Source organism: Suncus etruscus, chromosome 7, assembly GCF_024139225.1.
Source record: "Suncus etruscus isolate mSunEtr1 chromosome 7, mSunEtr1.pri.cur, whole genome shotgun sequence".
Lineage (NCBI taxonomy): Eukaryota > Metazoa > Chordata > Mammalia > Eulipotyphla > Soricidae > Suncus > Suncus etruscus.
Genome location: NC_064854.1, coordinates 19,766,639 through 19,783,107, shown reverse-complemented (window position 1 = coordinate 19,783,107; position 16,469 = coordinate 19,766,639). Strand labels below are relative to the sequence as shown.

Here is a 16,469-nt window from a genome sequence, read left to right as displayed (position 1 = left end):
ACCCAGCAAGTACAAGACTCCTGTTGGAACTGTATTTCAGATATATTTCTGATGTTTTGTTCATTAAATAAATTAATAGTGTGATGCCTTTTGGAAAAATAACATCCTTAAAAACCAATCATAAAATACCACAGAAAATAGATGAGCGCCGTATGTAGTGCTGGGGATCAAACCCAGGTCAGTCACATGCCAATCAGGCGCCCTGTCTGCTGGGCTATTTCTCCAGCTCCTTATGGCCAAGTTTTGTCAGAACCCCGTCCTGTAATTACTCTGAAAAAAGCTCCTGAAGCTTCTCTTGAGTTTCCACCTCAAAGCACAGTACACACAGTAGTGATCTGCCTAACAGTCCTGGCCTGATGCCATTGCTTCCTTAGATCATGTCAGGAGCCACCGCATTTTCCCATGTGCTAGCTAGACAGATTTATGTGTGTATATGTACATGTCTGTAGGATTTGCTTTTAGCTGAAATGTCTATTACCAGTGCATATAAATGGGTCAGTATAATCCGTATACATAAATACTTAATTATACTTAAGCATAGTTAAGAGTCGTTAAATTATTTACACTGTACTCTCCTGTTTGGTTGAACATGGGAGATCAAGTATATTCATTTATCTTTCCTATCCCCGAAAAGCCACTAACCTAACAGGAGAGTGTTCTATAGGCAGACTCGCAAGGAGGAAGAAGATGGGAGAAGAGATAATGCCTGCCATTGAAAAATAAAATCCAGGCAGGTTTTTAGTAAACAGTGAACCCAAAAAGGGTAAATCTTAGGCTAGCGGTAGAAGGCAATTGAAAGTTTTAGGGTCACAGCTAGTGATATTTAGGACTCACTCCTGACCATATGGGGATTCAGGGGACCATATGGGATGCTGGGGATCGAACTGGGTCAGTTGGGTCAGTGTTATCACCGTGGCCCAGTCACTTCTGTTTGAACCCTGCTTGTCGAGGAAAAGCCTTACAGTGAGTCAGGTCAGGCTAGGAAATGAAAGTGATCCAGAAACTCGGTCATGGCTGAGGTCAGGAAAAGTGAAATCCTGTGTCAAGGGTGTGGTGACTTCCGCTGTGCATGTGCTGCAGGAATCTCAGCAGCTCTCCTCCAAGAAGCTCTCCGTCCACATCAAGTCATCTGGGCTCACAGGAAGGAAGGTATATGAGGACGAGGACAAAGAAAGGAGAAGACCCTACGTGCATGAACCATCACTTGATACTCTAAACCAAACAGCGTTATTTTACTGTTTGTCACAGTGTTTTCAACATCTGGTTTCCATAAAAATGTGCATTTCTTTCTCTTTTTCCTCCAGAAATTAAAACTCAGAGCACGGGGTTGTTCACCGGATATCAGACAAATAGACCTTGACGTCAACCGCACCTTCAGGGACCATATTATGTTCAGAGATAGATACGGTGTTAAGTAAGTCAAGTTGAATACTGAGAAGTGCAGATCGTTGTTACAGTTTCTATTCACTTCAAATGAATGTTTCGAATGGCTTGTGTATGCAGTCATTTTTTAATTCAGGCCCTAAAAATGTTAAATTTTATAAAATTTTATTTGGTCAATTTTTAGAAAAGTTTGAGTTTTTTTTAAAGAAAGTTTAGAATCTAATTTGAAATGTTTTTGTTTTGTGGTCACACCTAGTGGTGCTCAGGGGCTCCTCCTGGCTCTGCACTCAGGAATCACCTGTTGTGGTGGTGCTCAGGGAACCATATAAGGTGCTGGGGATCCAACCTGAGTCAGCTGTGTGCAAGGCAGGTGCCCTCCCTGTTGTACTATCTTCTCAGCTCCTTAATTTAGAATTTTAACCCCTGACATAGTAGGGGCTAAAACATTGGTAAAGGGTCATTTTCTGTTTGGGTTTTTCTTCCTTTCATTTGGGATGTTTGGGCCGTACACAGATATACCCAGGGCTTATTCTTGGCAGAGCTCAGGGGACCATATGTGGTGCCAGGGATGGAACCATGTTCAGCTGAACCTACAGTGCAAGCTCTTTACCCACTTGCTATTTATCTACCCTGACCTGGAAGTCTTAAACATAGTAGTCATAGTCCTAGAAGAGAATATTTGAGTTTGTTACCTATGAGAACTCTGCGTGTGATTCATGCAGATGATGAAACAGAAATATGGGGGTGGGGTGCAGTGGAGTAGGTTAAAGGGTAGCAGTCAGGGCCCAATTCTGTCTCCACATTGCCGGTATGGCCCCTGACAGGTACCATGGGAGATTTGTGCAACCTTCACCTCAGTGCCGGTCACAGCCCTTGAGAGCAGCAGATGCCAGGAGGGCCCCTGAGTTAGAGATTAGTGGGGCATGTCATCTGGAGGACAGCGGGCTGTTTGCACAGGGACCTCTTGCTCGGGGCAGTGCTGGTCCTGCCCCTAGCCTCAGGTGGACTCCTTGCAGCAATGGCAGGACAAGTGAGGGGAGCTGACACTAGCTGTCCCAGCCAGGTCATCCCCAGTAACGTCCTTCCAAGTTATGGCAGAATTACATCCTCCTGACATGGTTCGTCCTGAACACTGAGACTCTGGCCCCCCTCCCCTGCCCCTGGTGTGTCCAGCCCTCAGGTGGCCGGTGGTGCTAGTGTGTAAGGCTCAGTGAGGGAAGGAGACTGACTGACCCATCCACAGAGACACTGGTTCTTACCAGAAGGGCGAATCAGCTTCTGTGTCAGAGCCGCTGCCCTTCCTATGCCATCTCTGCTACTGGCACCCTTTCATCAGGACCCTCAGCAGACCTGTGACTTGAGCTCAGGGCCAGCCTCGGGTGCCCTCTGTGGGCAGAAGGTGTGGCCTGGACTCTGGGTGCAGGAGTGGTTTAGCTGCCCTTCCAGCTGGTTCTCTCACCCGGCGGACACGGTCAGCTCTTGGGGTCCTGCCCAAGACCAGCAGTGCTCAAGCTGGCAGGATGGGCAGCAGCTTTGCTTCAAAGGGCCCCAGGGGCAATGGTGGGCATAGCAACCCCCATTCCTATCTGCTTTTCTGTCTCTAGCCTTGATCCTGCTGGGGTAAGGGGTCTGGACTGAGGGGCTTCTCTGGAGCCCAAACCTGCCTGCAAAGTATCGAGCCCCCCCACCCCCCCTGCCCCAGGTCTGTCCTGTTCCTGAGTTGGGTTTCGGTCAGACTGTCAGAGCGACTTCTCTCAGAAGTGGCATTTGCCAGATGCTGTTGAACGAGCTCAGGAACATGTCTGTGCCACTTTAGAGTGGATACCCATTCACTTACAGCTGTCTCATGGCTTAGATCTTTGACTGCCCCATGTTAATGAGTTCTCTCTCTCGTCCTAGGCAACAGTCACTGTTCCACGTTCTTGCTGCATATTCTATTTATAATACGGTGAGTTGCAGTGTGTTTGCTTCAAGGGGGTTGCTTTGGTTTGAGGACCCCTTGCCCTGGGAAGCAGTGTCCTTTGGTGACTAGGGGTGATCCTGTAGTCTTGGGGAGAAGGGAGGGAAGTGGGGTGTCTGTGGTAGGGCCCAGAAGTCTAGAGGAGACCAAACCCTTGTTAGAAACTGCCTTTGAGGCCAGAGTAATAGCACAGCAGGTAGGGTGTTTGCCTTGCATGTGGGTTTGATTCCCGTCATCTCATATGGTCCCCTGAGCCTGCCCGGAGCGATTCCTAAATGCAGAGCAAGGAGTAACCCCTGAGCAATGCTGGGTGTAGCAAAATGAAAAGAAAAGAAGCTACCTTTGGAGAGAGATGTGCCACAACCTTTGAGAGACCTGCAGTGGAGAGGGTCCCAAGGCAAAATCACATGTTTAAAAGGACCCCAAACTGTTCCTGAACAGATGTGTAGCAGTCCTGCCCACACTGGTTCTGGCTCATGAATGAGCATGTTCCAGCAGGCTGGACTGGGCTGGGTTGACGGTGGGTCTTTAGAGGAGATGAGGCAAAGTCCTGATTTCTCTCACTTGCTTCACAGGAAGTCGGCTACTGCCAGGGCATGAGTCAGATCACAGCTCTGCTCCTCATGTACATGAACGAGGAAGATGCCTTCTGGGCCCTGGTGAAACTCTTCTCCGGCCCCAAACATGCCATGCATGGTAAGTGGGGGCCTGGAGTCGGGAAAACCCTGCAGCCTTGGGGAGGACAGGAGACAGCCCTGAGAGAGTGCCCTGGCCCAGCCTGTCTCCTGAGTCCTTCCCTGAGTTTCCTGCCACTTTTGTTCTGGTGTGTTTACCCCACAACGCATAGCTGCTGTGGAAAACACCTGTCAGTGTTCGGGCCTGATTCCTAGCTCTGCACTCGGGAATCTTTCTTGGTGATGCTGGGGGTGGGGCACCCTATGGGAACTGAAGATTGAACCCAGGTCAACAAGGCAATGCCCTCCCTGCTGTACTATCTGTCCGGCCCCAGAAGATTTAGTTTTTAGTAACTTTTTCTTTGCATTTGTACAGCGGATGCAGCAAGCTATGTATTTAAATTGCAACTTTTTTTTAATTTTAATTTTTTTTGCCACACCCAACATTGCTCAGAGCTTACTCCTCCTAGCTCTGTACTCAGGAATCACTCCTGGCAGGCTTGGGGGACCAGGACACTGGGGATCTAACGGGGCCAGCCGTGTGCAAGGCAGATGCCCTTCCCGCTATGCAATCGCTCCAGCCCCTGCAACTTATTTTAGAAATAAAAGTGACCCTTGTTCATGTAACAGACTTATTCTTATACTTGTGTGATGAAAGCAAATTTCAAACAGACTTCAATGCTAATCACTCTAAGGATGTCCCTCACATTCTGTTTGTGAGGGTTTGCATTTTTGGGGTGGAGGGTCCTGCCCCATGTTAAAGTGGTGCCTCAACATTTTCAAAATTAATGGTTGTCCATAGCCCAGTTTCTGAAATTTCATATACTTACATGTAGTTTTGTGGGGAGTGGTGTGTGTGTGTGTGTGTGTGTGTGTGTGCATATGTGTCCATATGCACATACATGCTTCCTCAGTCCTCCTCATGAAATCTTCAAATAAATGTCTGTGAGATAACTGCTTCAGGACACGCATTCCATCTGCCTTTCAAAGGCAGAGGCTTCTGTAAAGTCATGTCCAGTGGATAGCTTGGTTTAAAAGGTCTCTTAGAGAAAGAACTTGTGCTAGTCTTTGTTCCGTTCCTTTTCATTGAGGGACTTTTGTTGCTGATGTGTACAATGAGATGTTACGGTTTGAGCAGTATATAATTGTGTGTGGGACCGCTCAATTTTAGGGAAGTCATTCCTTAGAACCTCTTAGAGCTTCCTTGTAGCAATTACTGCCACCACCAGGATAGAGTGGAGTCGGTATTTTGTGTTTGGAAGGGAAATCAGGTGGTATTGTGTGAGGGCGGCACTTAGCTTGTTCTAAGTCTGTATGAAATGTTACCATAAATATGGTCACTGCAGCTTCTGGTACTCTCCTTTCGGAAAGAGGTAGCACCTAGATATGTACAGCCTTGAAGTGAAGGCTGAGGGAACAGACTTGAAATAGTGAATTCCTTGTATGCCACTGAGAAGTGAGGATTCCTGAGCACAGAGCCAGGAATAAGCCCTGAACACCTCTGAGTGTGTGCCCCCACCCAGAAAAAAACACCCCAAACAAACAAAGACTTAAAGAGAACAGATATTCCTACCAAATGATTTTAGTTTTCATGTTTGCTGAGCCTCCCTTTGAGCTCTTTTTGAAGGGCTGGGAGACCAACCATAGCAGTGCTCAAAGGACCATATGTGGTGCTGACAATCAAATCCAGGTTAGTCATATGCAAGGCAAGTGTCCTACACTGTACTAGCTCCAGCGCTTAGCTTCCCTTTTAATCCACAAATATGTTGTCCTCGTGTCTCTTGCAAGATTGCAGAGGGTCTTTAGCAAATAGTTACTGTTCCATAATGCAAGTCACATTATCCAAATCATTTTTTTTTCTGGCTCTGTGCTCAGAATTGCTCCTGGTAGGCTCAGGGGACCATATGGGATGCCGGGATTTGAACCATCGACCTTCTGCATGCAAGGCAAATGCCCTACCTCCATGCTATCTCTCCGGCCCCTCAGATTATCCACACGCTATCCAAATCTTACACAGAGTAAATTCTTTGGTAGAGAAGAAGACTTATTTAGGTGATGGTTGGAGTTTTGTGATTGTTGACATTTAGAAACGAGAGGGGAGCTATTAGTGACAGGCCCTTGTGTTGCTTTATTTGTGACGTGCTGTTTTTATATTTTTATTGCAGGCTTTTTTGTCCATGGCTTCCCTAAACTCTTGAGGTTTCAAGAACATCATGAAAAAATACTGAATAAATTTCTGTCCAAGCTTAAGCAGCACTTGGTAGGTATCTGTGTCACTGACTTACACCTACCTATGTTGGAGCGGAGACAGCAGTTTAGCCCTTCCTTGGCCCCGTCTCTCGGTTCCCAGTGCTTCGACCGTTGTGTTCGTTGTGCATTGTCATCTCTGGCTTCTCGAAGGCTGGCTTTGTGAAACGTGCTCTTGATGAACTAGAAGAGCCCTAACTTGAGCCCCTTAAAACTAGCACACGTGCATCTGTAAACGGTGTGCTTCAAACAGAGCAGTGATTGCTCAGGAGTTGGGGAGCGTTTTGTTTTGCTCTTTAATTATTAAAGCTTAGGCAAGATGATTACAATAGTGCTAATGTTGATAGTCCTGATATTCCATTACCGCCTGCTACCCTCCCATGTGCCTGGTCCCTCACCAGTATCCTCATGTTATTCCTGTTCTCCTGGATTTGTTTCTGTTGTGCACAAGTGTCAGGCAAGCATGGCCCTAGTAAGCCGTATCTGTGCTTTCTTGAGGTGAAGGGGTGAGATAGGAATAGGAAACTGGGGATTCGCCAGCACCCACACAGTGCGGTGAGATTGTTTTTAATGCACAATGCTGACCATCCCCTCCCATGGCCTGGCTCCCCTTTAGTTCTGTCTGGACACGCTTGGTTTGCTGCACCCAGAAACTGTGAAGTCTTTGTTTTTTACAGGATGCTCAAGAAATCTACACAAGTTTTTACACAATGAAATGGTTTTTTCAGTGTTTCCTTGACCGTGTAAGTATTTATTTCCTGAAATCCGATGTTAAAATGATGAATAACAGACGAAGGCCAAGTGTTCACCTTATTTCTGTTCTGTTTTGATTGTAGACTCCCTTTACACTAAACCTCAGAATATGGGATATCTACATCCTTGAAGGCGAGCGAATTCTCACTGCTATGTCTTATACAATCTTAAAATTACACAAAAGTAAGAAATTGTTTAACTCTAAAGACTTCACCAAAAAAATCTAGCCTTGTTGTAACTCTTGATTTGCCATTTCCCGTCCAACTTCAACTTCATTTCTTTGAGTATTTGGTTCCCTCCAAAACTATTGTTTAGCCAGTTAAGGAATGATCTGGAGTTGGTTGATTTGCTTTCACTGGTTCTTTGGACTCAAATCTGAGGACCTGATCTGAAGTCTCTGATTCTTTTATAAGCTCCACTTTCTTTTCCACCCTTGAGCAGAGTACAAGGTGTTGCTTTGAGTAAATATTGTCCTACAGAATATGTTGTCCCTGGGATCCTGGATTCCTTTTCATCAGTCTGAGCAGAGTCCTGTGAGTAGGCCCCATAGTTAGCAAGAAGTTGATTCCCTTCCTGTTTCCCAGGTATCAGCCCCAGGCACCCCTGGGCAGTGCTGCCACCTCAGAAACCAGATTGATGATGTGTAGCACATTAGGGAAACCTTTGTGCTTATCAAGGGCTCTATCAACTGGATCTGAGAATGCCTCACTCTCAGAAAGGCCAATGGAGACCTTTCCCATAAGTTTTCCATTGTAAAGATGAAGAATCTTCTTCATTTTATTGTATTATTTTAGTTTTTCAGCTTTTTGGCTGTACCTGGCAATGCTCAGGGGTCACTTATAAATGACTCGGGAGACTGTATGGGATGCTGGGAATTGTATCTGGCTCCGTCGCATGCAAGGCCTACCCACTGAGCTATCTCTGCAGCCCCAGTTAATTTTAAACTTTTCAATGTTAAAATAGTTATATGACTCCCTTTATAAACATGCAGAGAAGACCATTGAAAGCCTTTGAAATAGTCATAGTCTTATAATCTAGCCAGACACCTTCATTTCACACTGCTCTCATGCTCATGTCATTCTTAAGTGATCCGTTCAGTTTCTCAACAAAGTCATATAAGCAGGTTGGGCTGATGGCATCAGGCTGTTTGTTTTACTGCCTGCTCTGTGTGTCACTGTGTTCTGAGTCCATGTGGGCACTTGTGTGGCTGCTGACTTGATTCTCATTTATTTATGATTTTTAAAATTCTCATTTATTTTGTTGTTTCAGGTCCCACTTCAGGCCCAGGGTACTTGGGGTCCAGGTGTTGCCAGAGATCGAGCTCAGGGCACCTGACCTCTTGAGCCTACCCCTGGCCTTGATTGGTTGATTTAAAAGCATAGATTTCTGGGGTGTCACAGATGTCAGAGAGGGATGGCACTCCCCTCCCAGGCATGTTTAGCTGTTTATCTAAAAGAAGAGGCCCAGCAGTGTTCATTTTTCTTTTCCCTCTCCACAACCCACACTTGGCATGCTGACGGGTATCAGAACAGAACAGCAGTAGGCAAGAATCTCCCTCCCTCTCTCCCTCCTTCCTCCTTCTCCACATCCTCCTCCTCCTCCTCCTCCTCCTCCTCCTTCTCTTTTCTTCCTCATCCGTCTCTCCCCTTCTCCCCCTCCTCCACTTCATCTCTTCCTCTTCCTCTTCCTCCTCCTCCTCCTCCTAATCCTCCTTCTCTTACAGGATTAGGAAATGACCATGGTAGATGCATGCGTTCTTGCTATTGAGATTTGTATTTAATGGTCCCTATTCAGTATGAGGCAGTAACCTGTGAAGTTCTTTCTCTATGATTCTCTTCTCCCACTCTGGGGCTTTTCATCTCAAGAAACAAAGGCCCTGGGCTGTCCGCTGTTTGCACTCAGCTTTCACCTGGCACTTTACAGTGATGCTCCAGTCTGTCCAAGGTGTGCTTCCACAGGACCCAAGCTGAGGCCTTCTGTGAAGTCCCTTGCCATCCTCTCAAGCTGGGCACCTGCTTGACTAGATGGTGTCCCAAGGCCTTTTCCTTCTTTCTGTTTTGATGGCCTTAGTAAGATTCAGAGACAGAAGCCTTGGAGTGTGGGGTTAAGGTGGTTTGACATATTTGAGCCAGTCCCAGTGCCCAGTGCCAAGCCTTTGTGCTAGTGTGCCCTTGCAGTGGGCCTGCAGGATTCCAGGAATCATGGGCAGGTGTGGTATGGCGGTGTGCTGTGTAGGTGACGTGGGATTTGGGGGTAAGGAGTGCAGTAAGGAGTAGTACTGCACATGACTTAGTACGGCACATGCAGTGGTATTGCCAACAGGCAGACACATGTCTGTGGAGGGTTGAGAAGTGGCATTGGCTGACTTCTACCTCTGCTTTGCCTCCATTGTTTCATGTTTTCTAGTAAAACTCAACAATCAGATTGTTTTTGAACTTCTGAAACATTGAAGTAGTGAGCCTGATAGTTGGAGCAGGGCTGGGTCCCTGCTCGTGGCTGGTCCTGGGTTCATAGTTCTTGGCATGATCTGTCTCTGGCCAGTGGGAAGATAGCTCCCTTGTTCTCTCAGGGCCTCCTGCTTTCCTCTGACTGTCCACATCAGACACTTCTGTCTCATTTGAGTTTCCTGACAGCCCCTGTACAAGTCACAGTCTGTGCCTGATTTTTAAAAAGTGCTACACCAGGGGACAGTATGTTCTTTCTTAACCTAAAGTCGCTGCTGATTCAAGATTTTTGCTTCTCTCATGCTTCTTTAGAACATCTGATGAAATTGTCGATGGAAGAACTTGTTGAATTTCTTCAGGAAACCTTGTCAAAGGATTTTTTCTATGACGACGACTTTGTAATAGAGCAACTTCAAATTTCCATGGCGGAACTAAAACGGGCTAAGTTAGACCTCCCAGAACCTGGTAAGTCTTACTCAGATTCTTCATGTCTATATTCTAATTCAGATAGAATAAATAACAAATAATCCAGGCCCTTTCTGGATCAGAACATAAGTGTTATCTGTATTTGTAATAACATACACACATCAGTTTCTTCCTAGCTGTTTTAGGCTAAAAGGAAAAAGTCAGTTTTGCCTTTGTCAGGATGCCTTTGTCCTCACTACTTAAATTCAGAAAATTTGTTTGATAAGTATTATTTATTTTTCTTTTCTTTTTCTTTCTTTCTTTTTTTTTTTTTGGTTTTTGGTTTTTGGGTCACACCTGGCAGCGCTTGGGGCTTACTCCTGGCTCTACACTCAGAAATCGCTCCTGGCAGGCTTGTGGGACCATATGGGATGCCAGGATTCGAACCACTGTTGTCCTGCATGCAAGGCAAATGCCTTACCTCCATGCTATCTCTTCGGACCCTATTATTTTTCAACAGAAATTACTGTGGTGCTTTTGTTTATTGGGGCCCAAATCTAGTGGTTCTTGGGGGAAGGGTCATTATCTGTGGTACTTTGGGGTCCTTGCTAAGGATTGAAGCCAGGCCTGCTGCATATACAAAGCCTGTGCCCCGCCTCCTGAGATCTTTCCAGCCCAGTGATGGTACTGTAGAGAAGCATAACAGTAAGCACTTTTGAGATTCATGTTTCGATCTGAAGCCACTTGTCAGAGTGGGGCAGCAAGGCCCTATTTTGTTGGAGAAGAAACAGGTAGGAAAAGGCTCAGATATACATCTGCAGAAGTAGCGGATGTGGTTCCTACCCTGTCCAAGTCAGGGCTGCTAACCTGGGCTCTGGATGTGCTTTGGTGAAGAGTCTATTTCCTCATGGCCTTCAAATGCCATCCAGACCTCCCCCTGGGACTCTCTGCTACACTTGGGATGCTGGGGACAGAGTGGGGGAGGCATGCTGGGAGCAGGTCCATGCTGTGGGCAGGTCATGGCCTGCTGGGGCGAGTCGAAGAAATGTGGCCAAGCTCCTTGCTCTCTGTACCCTACAAAAAGGTCTTTCTTGCACGAGCGAGATCAAATCCAGGCAGTGCAGTGCTGGATAGAAGAAGAAGAGCAGAGGTGTGTGGGGGAGGGTGGGTGGGCGCAGAAAATGTGGAATGAACACAGCAAGAGTCTTTGAAGTTTTCACTGACAGTTTTGAGATACAGTGAGCCTGGAGGTGAGGTATATATTGTTTGCCCCGGTAACAGTGGATGGGCATGAGGAGGCAGTGAGTGGATGGGCACAGGAGAGGAGGAGATTCCACAGTTGGTGTCTGTGCCCTGAGCTCGCACTGGCAGTTTTGTCCTCATCCTCACATTTTCCTGCCCCTCTCTCTTCTCAGTAGGACACTCAGAAACAAGTTAATGAGAAATGAAATCCTAGATTTACCCCTTCTGATGAAAACCTTAGTGCTTGGCTGTTAGTGTGGGATATTGGCTAGTAGAGTTTGGCTTTGTTGTGGGCCACCAGCCTTGGGCACAGGCCTGCCCCAAACACCGCTGCCCATTGTCACGATTCTTTCTTGACTCAGGTGGCATGTTTGGGGCAGGAGTTAGGAACTATGTTCCTGCCATGGCAGTCGTGACTTTTAAGTAGCTTGCCTTCTTTTCAAGAGTCAGTGGTAAGTTTGCTAAAAGACACATACAGAGGAAAGAGGAAGTGGGACTAGTCAGCATAAAACTAAAATATGGAAACTTAGTGATGTTGTGAGATGGTTTAACATTTGACTAGCAGCTGCTTTTCACCGAAGCTCCTGTGTTCTCCATGTGCCTGCACCATCTCAAAAACCAAAACCCTTCTAGGATAATGGATTCTTCCTTCTTTGAATTAGTTCTTTTGTGTGGGTAGATATCCAAATCACTGATTTGGAAAAGATACACTCACCGACTTTCTATGCAGCCACAGTGCCCTCGACACTAAGACCTGGACAACTAGGGAAGGGAGATCAGGGAGTTCTCAAAAGTATAGGAACAGCATCCGGGGGACCAGCGGGACTACTTCTTGGCTTCTATTCCCCAAATACAAAAAAGCCATTTGAAAGGGTCTCTGCACACTTGCATTCATTGCTGTGCTTGGGACAGTAGCCAAGGTACAGAAGCAGTCCAGGTACCCAACTAGCCCTGAATGGATCCAGAAGCTGTTGTGCATTGACATGGTGGAGTATGGTGCAGCTCGAAGGAAGAGCAAAGTCATGCAATTCTCAGCCACATGAGTGGAACTAGAGATGTGGAGTGAAGTTGGGCAGGAGGAGAGGGATCGGCACAGGATGGTCTGTTGTGTGTGTAGGGATACAGCGGAGTGAGGTAGTCATAAAGACCCAGAGGGAGTGTAATGGAAAATTGATGCACATGGGGTAGGGGAGGAGACATCACTTTATTGTAGACCCAATAAAGAAATTAATTTATAAAATGTTTAAATCCTCCCCCCGCGCCACTTGAGGTGGTCTGCATGGTGGAGCTTCTGGCTGTAGGAAAAGAGGACTCTGATCTCTGCTGCCCCACGGGGGCCTTTGAGGGTCCATTGTCATGAGGGAGTGCACAGGACAGAAGCTGCTGTGTCCTGCTCTCGCTCTCTTGCTCATGGGAGTCTGCCTTCCTCCTGTGTATCAGAGACCTGTAGTTATGGGTGATGTCCACTAGGTGGTGACAGAGACCTGCATGAGGCCGGACAATCAGACCTTATGGTTATTGACCTTTATTGTGGACCCCCCTTTCACCACATGCACCCCCAAAACCAAACTGTTCTTTAATACAATCCAGATTTATTTATGAACTGTAGAACATTTTGAACAGTTCTCTGATTGTGGGCTTCTCATATGTATGATGTGCTATAGAAATTGTCATCAGCGGAGAATCATCACCTGATTGCAGTTGCAGCTGACGGGTGTGGTGGCATCTTTCCATGTTGCAAGAAGCAGAGGTATCTGAGGTGTCACCCTGTCAAAGGCTGAGAGGGAAGTCTGATGTGCGTAGGGCCCATAATACACCTGTGCCCTGCCCAGCTTTAGAGCTGCCTGGGCCATGGGTGGGCTAAGTGGTCGCTGAAAAGAGAATTTCCATGGTGCTCTACGGTACATCCTGGCTAGTACCATGTGATTCATTGTCGGTTCTAGTGTCCCTCTGCAGAGTCCTCCTGAGGGAAAGAGGCCACTGAGAAACAGGCCTGGCCCGTTTGCACCCAGCCTGCTGATTTGGGGTTTTGGCCTGGTCTTGATGCTATAGAAGCATCTTGTTTCTCTTCTTTATGTAAATGGTTCATTTCTGTGGGGGAGCTGAGGGACATTTATCAGCACTGCTCTTGCAAGTTGACTAAGGACAGTAGCAAGTGCAGACATGGACATCAGGGCAGGAGTGCTTATGCAGCAGGGAGGGAGCTGGCCTTGCATGCCACTGACCTGGTTCCATACTCGGCAGCATGCATGGCTGTCCTAACTAGCAGGTGACTTCTGTTCCAGCCTTCTGTGTTGTATAATGGACTCGCTCACAGGTGTGACACACAGCTTTCCATGCTATTAGCCCTCACTCTCTCCATTGCATCCCTCTTCTTCCCCACCCTTTTCCCTGAAGAAATGTTTGTGTCACAGTCAGCACCATGTTCCCTGGTGTCTCATCAGCCGTGTGTGTGTGTGTGTGTGTGTGTGTGTGTGTGTGTGTGTGTGTGTTCTTCAATGGCTCCACCAGATTTTAGGAATGGAGAGATAGGGCAGGCTCTCCTGGGGCCCCCACTTCCTCCATGGTTTCTGGAGGACAGAGTGAAGTCTTTGGAATCACTCTGCATCGAGTCCTGGCTGTGAGCCTGGAGCTGTTCTGGTGTGCCCGTTTAGCATCTCAAGTGTCTGCAAGTGTCCACTGTTTGGACCGTCCTCGCACCCTGTAAAGCGGCGGCGCCTTGCCACTGTGGCTTGCACTGACACAAAAATTCCATGTCTGTCACCCACACATTTGATGGGTATGTGGGCCTGTTCTCTGCTGCTGCTTCCCTTATCTGGTGTCCTCGCAGTCACTGCCTTGACTTGATGCTGTCCCCATAGCTCACTGACACCTAGGAGTAAGCATCTGAGGCCCTGCTTCTGTCTTTTGTACTTGTTGATGGCAGGATGAATTTGCTCAACCCGAGGTCTCATGTTCTCGCTGCTTCTATGTAGGAACAAAGAGCGTACCCAGAACTGGTCAGGCCTAGCTTCTCTGGGAGCATCTCAGTTGTTTGGGCATTCGGGGAAAGCTGGCTAGCTTTGTTCCGCTCTGCTCCCTGGTCCACACACTTAGTGTCACCCTCTCTGTCTCGACTGAGGGCGAGGCCTACCTGGTTGGGAAGGCTGCTCTCCTGTCCTTGCTGGAAGCCCAGATCTGACCTCTGGAACTTCTGAAAAGGTCCAGTGGACAAAGTAAGTTCAGGAACCTCTGGTCTACACTATGGTGAAACTGAGGGTGTCGCCACACAGGGCCTGACCACAGTTGTGCCTGTCCTCTCTGTGAGTGGTGACCCGTAGGGAGACTTTGCAGATGTTTCTGTTGTTTCTGGTGCCGGCCCTCACCTATGTGAACTTGTCTGTCCCCAGGTAAAGAGGAGGAATTCCCAAAGAAACCCCTGGGACAACTTCCCCTCGAGACCCAGCCTGCCTCGCTCTGCCAGCTGAGCAATGGGCAGAGGAGTGTGGCCAAGGCCAGCCCGCAGCCGAACAGCCGGAGGGAAAGTGGCTCTATGCCTCGGAGGGAAAGTGGTGCTTCGCCTCGCAGGAAGCCTGAGACACCCCTGCAGCAGCCCAGTCAGCATGGGACCCCGGAAAGGGCCCGGAAGCCACAGCGCCAGTCACTGGGCGAGGCCGAGGAGCCGCCACGGGAAGGGGTTGACCCCAGGAAGGGTGCCTCGGTCCTTCATGATGCCTCCCAGCCTCATGTCCATGCCGCCGCCAACCAGAATAGCAACGCAACGTCCCAAGGGCGGAAGGACTTTGTGCCCCGGTGGAACAAGCCGGCTGAGGGTGTGGGCCCCCCTAGGACTGCCCGACCTGAGGCCCGCTTGGCCAATGGTGGCAACAGTGGGCAGAAGCTGCGGGTTGTGGGAGCCGAGGAGGAGAAGCGTGGCTCTAACGCGTCCCAGTACGATAACGTGTCTGAGCACGATGCAGTGGAGGAGGCGCTGGAGAGGGCACACGCCCATGGCCCCCGTGCCAGCGCACACAGCGCATACCCCCAGCGGCCCTCTGAGCCTGGCGCTAGCCCCTGCCGAGCGCCCTTGAGGTTCTCCTTCAAGGGGCCCCCGCCGGGCTACTCAAGATACGCGGCCCAGCTGGACGGGGCGCCCCCTCCCTCCTACAGCCACCCCCCAGGCTACCGTGGTGATCCTGTGCCCATCCCACGTGTCCCTGCGCCTTCCTGGAGGCCTCGAGAAGCTGGTGCTTCTCCGGACAGACCTTCTGGCCGCCCCACGCCCATCGTGCTACCATCTAGCCGCATCGAGGTGCTTCCACTGGGCATGGCTGCCCCCAGTGGTTACTCAAGCCTCGCCGGGTCCCCGCAGCACGGGTCCTTCATCATTCCACCCGTGGACTACCTGCCTGACGTGCGGCCCTGGGCAGAATCAGGCTACACCTACCGAGCCGAGGTGCATGGTCAAGTTCCCGTGGCCAAGTTCCCCGGGTTTCAGCGGGGTCCCCAGCAGGACCACGGCCTCCCTGCCGTGTCCATCGACAGCCCTGTGAGGTACAGGACTTCGCAGACTCTGGAAGGGGCCAGTGGCTCTGCCGGGCCCTCGCCCCCTGCCTATCACTACAGAAACCGGGGTGGCCTGGCCCTCCAGGAGTCGGTGCTGCTATGAGGGGGGTTCTGGGTGCGGGGGGCCCGCCCCAAGAACCTGCCGGGCTGAGTTTCCAATCGCCAAAGCAGTATTTCAGGCCCTGGCCGGCACCACCATACCTCTTGTGCCTGCCAGCCACCAGGGCCCGGGCAGGATTTTCCTCCTAGGTCACTGCTGCTTGCAGATGCGCCATAAAGCAGCCCTGTTGAGCCTGTGAACCCGTTCAGCACAGCACAGCACAGCACAGAGGGGTAACAATAGCTCAGGAACCGCCCCATGGTCTCCTTTCTAGCTTCCTCCAGGCTCTGGGCCTTCTGCTCCATTAGTCTCGTCTATTTCCAGGAAGGGAATGTTCCAGAGGTCTGAAAAGCTCTCTGAGCAGGTGCGTAAGGCTGTGTGTACTCTACGTATCTCTGAACAGATATCCCAGCATTTATGCACACACATTTGAACCTAGGACTAAAGAAACGTAGGTCTTTTTTCTCGGGGCCGGGGGGACCTACTTTTACTCGATACCCAAGAAATAATTTATTTTGTAGTCATTCCACCCCAGCCTGTCTTTACTCACGATTTTGCCCCTCCTCCCATTTTTAACCCAGATCTTAAATTGACCAACAGTTAACTCTGCATCTCAAACTGTTGGTTGTCCTCATTCTGTGTCTGTCTGTCCTTTGCGTCATCTGGGCAATAGGGAGAGGTCGGCCGCTCAATGGTGCTTATAAATCGTGAGTAGG

General features: G+C 48.9%; 1 protein-coding gene across 2 annotated transcripts in view; it reads left to right on the top strand.

The window, feature by feature from the left end:
• Window positions 1–15,818, top strand: part of USP6NL (USP6 N-terminal like) — a 101,078-nt gene extending 85,260 nt beyond the window's left edge. The window contains exons 7-14 of one of the 2 annotated variants that reach the window (XM_049777081.1): window positions 1,305–1,414; window positions 3,283–3,331; window positions 3,919–4,039; window positions 6,183–6,277; window positions 6,942–7,007; window positions 7,101–7,200; window positions 9,774–9,926; window positions 14,498–15,818. In XM_049777081.1, coding sequence (XP_049633038.1) covers window positions 1,305–1,414; window positions 3,283–3,331; window positions 3,919–4,039; window positions 6,183–6,277; window positions 6,942–7,007; window positions 7,101–7,200; window positions 9,774–9,926; window positions 14,498–15,756 — 1,953 coding nt within the window. In that variant the 3' untranslated portion in view covers window positions 15,757–15,818. The remainder of the gene's footprint in view (window positions 1–1,304; window positions 1,415–3,282; window positions 3,332–3,918; window positions 4,040–6,182; window positions 6,278–6,941; window positions 7,008–7,100; window positions 7,201–9,773; window positions 9,927–14,497) is intronic. The other variant, XM_049777082.1, reaches the window with a different exon arrangement.
• Window positions 15,819–16,469: the final 651 nt, after the last annotated feature.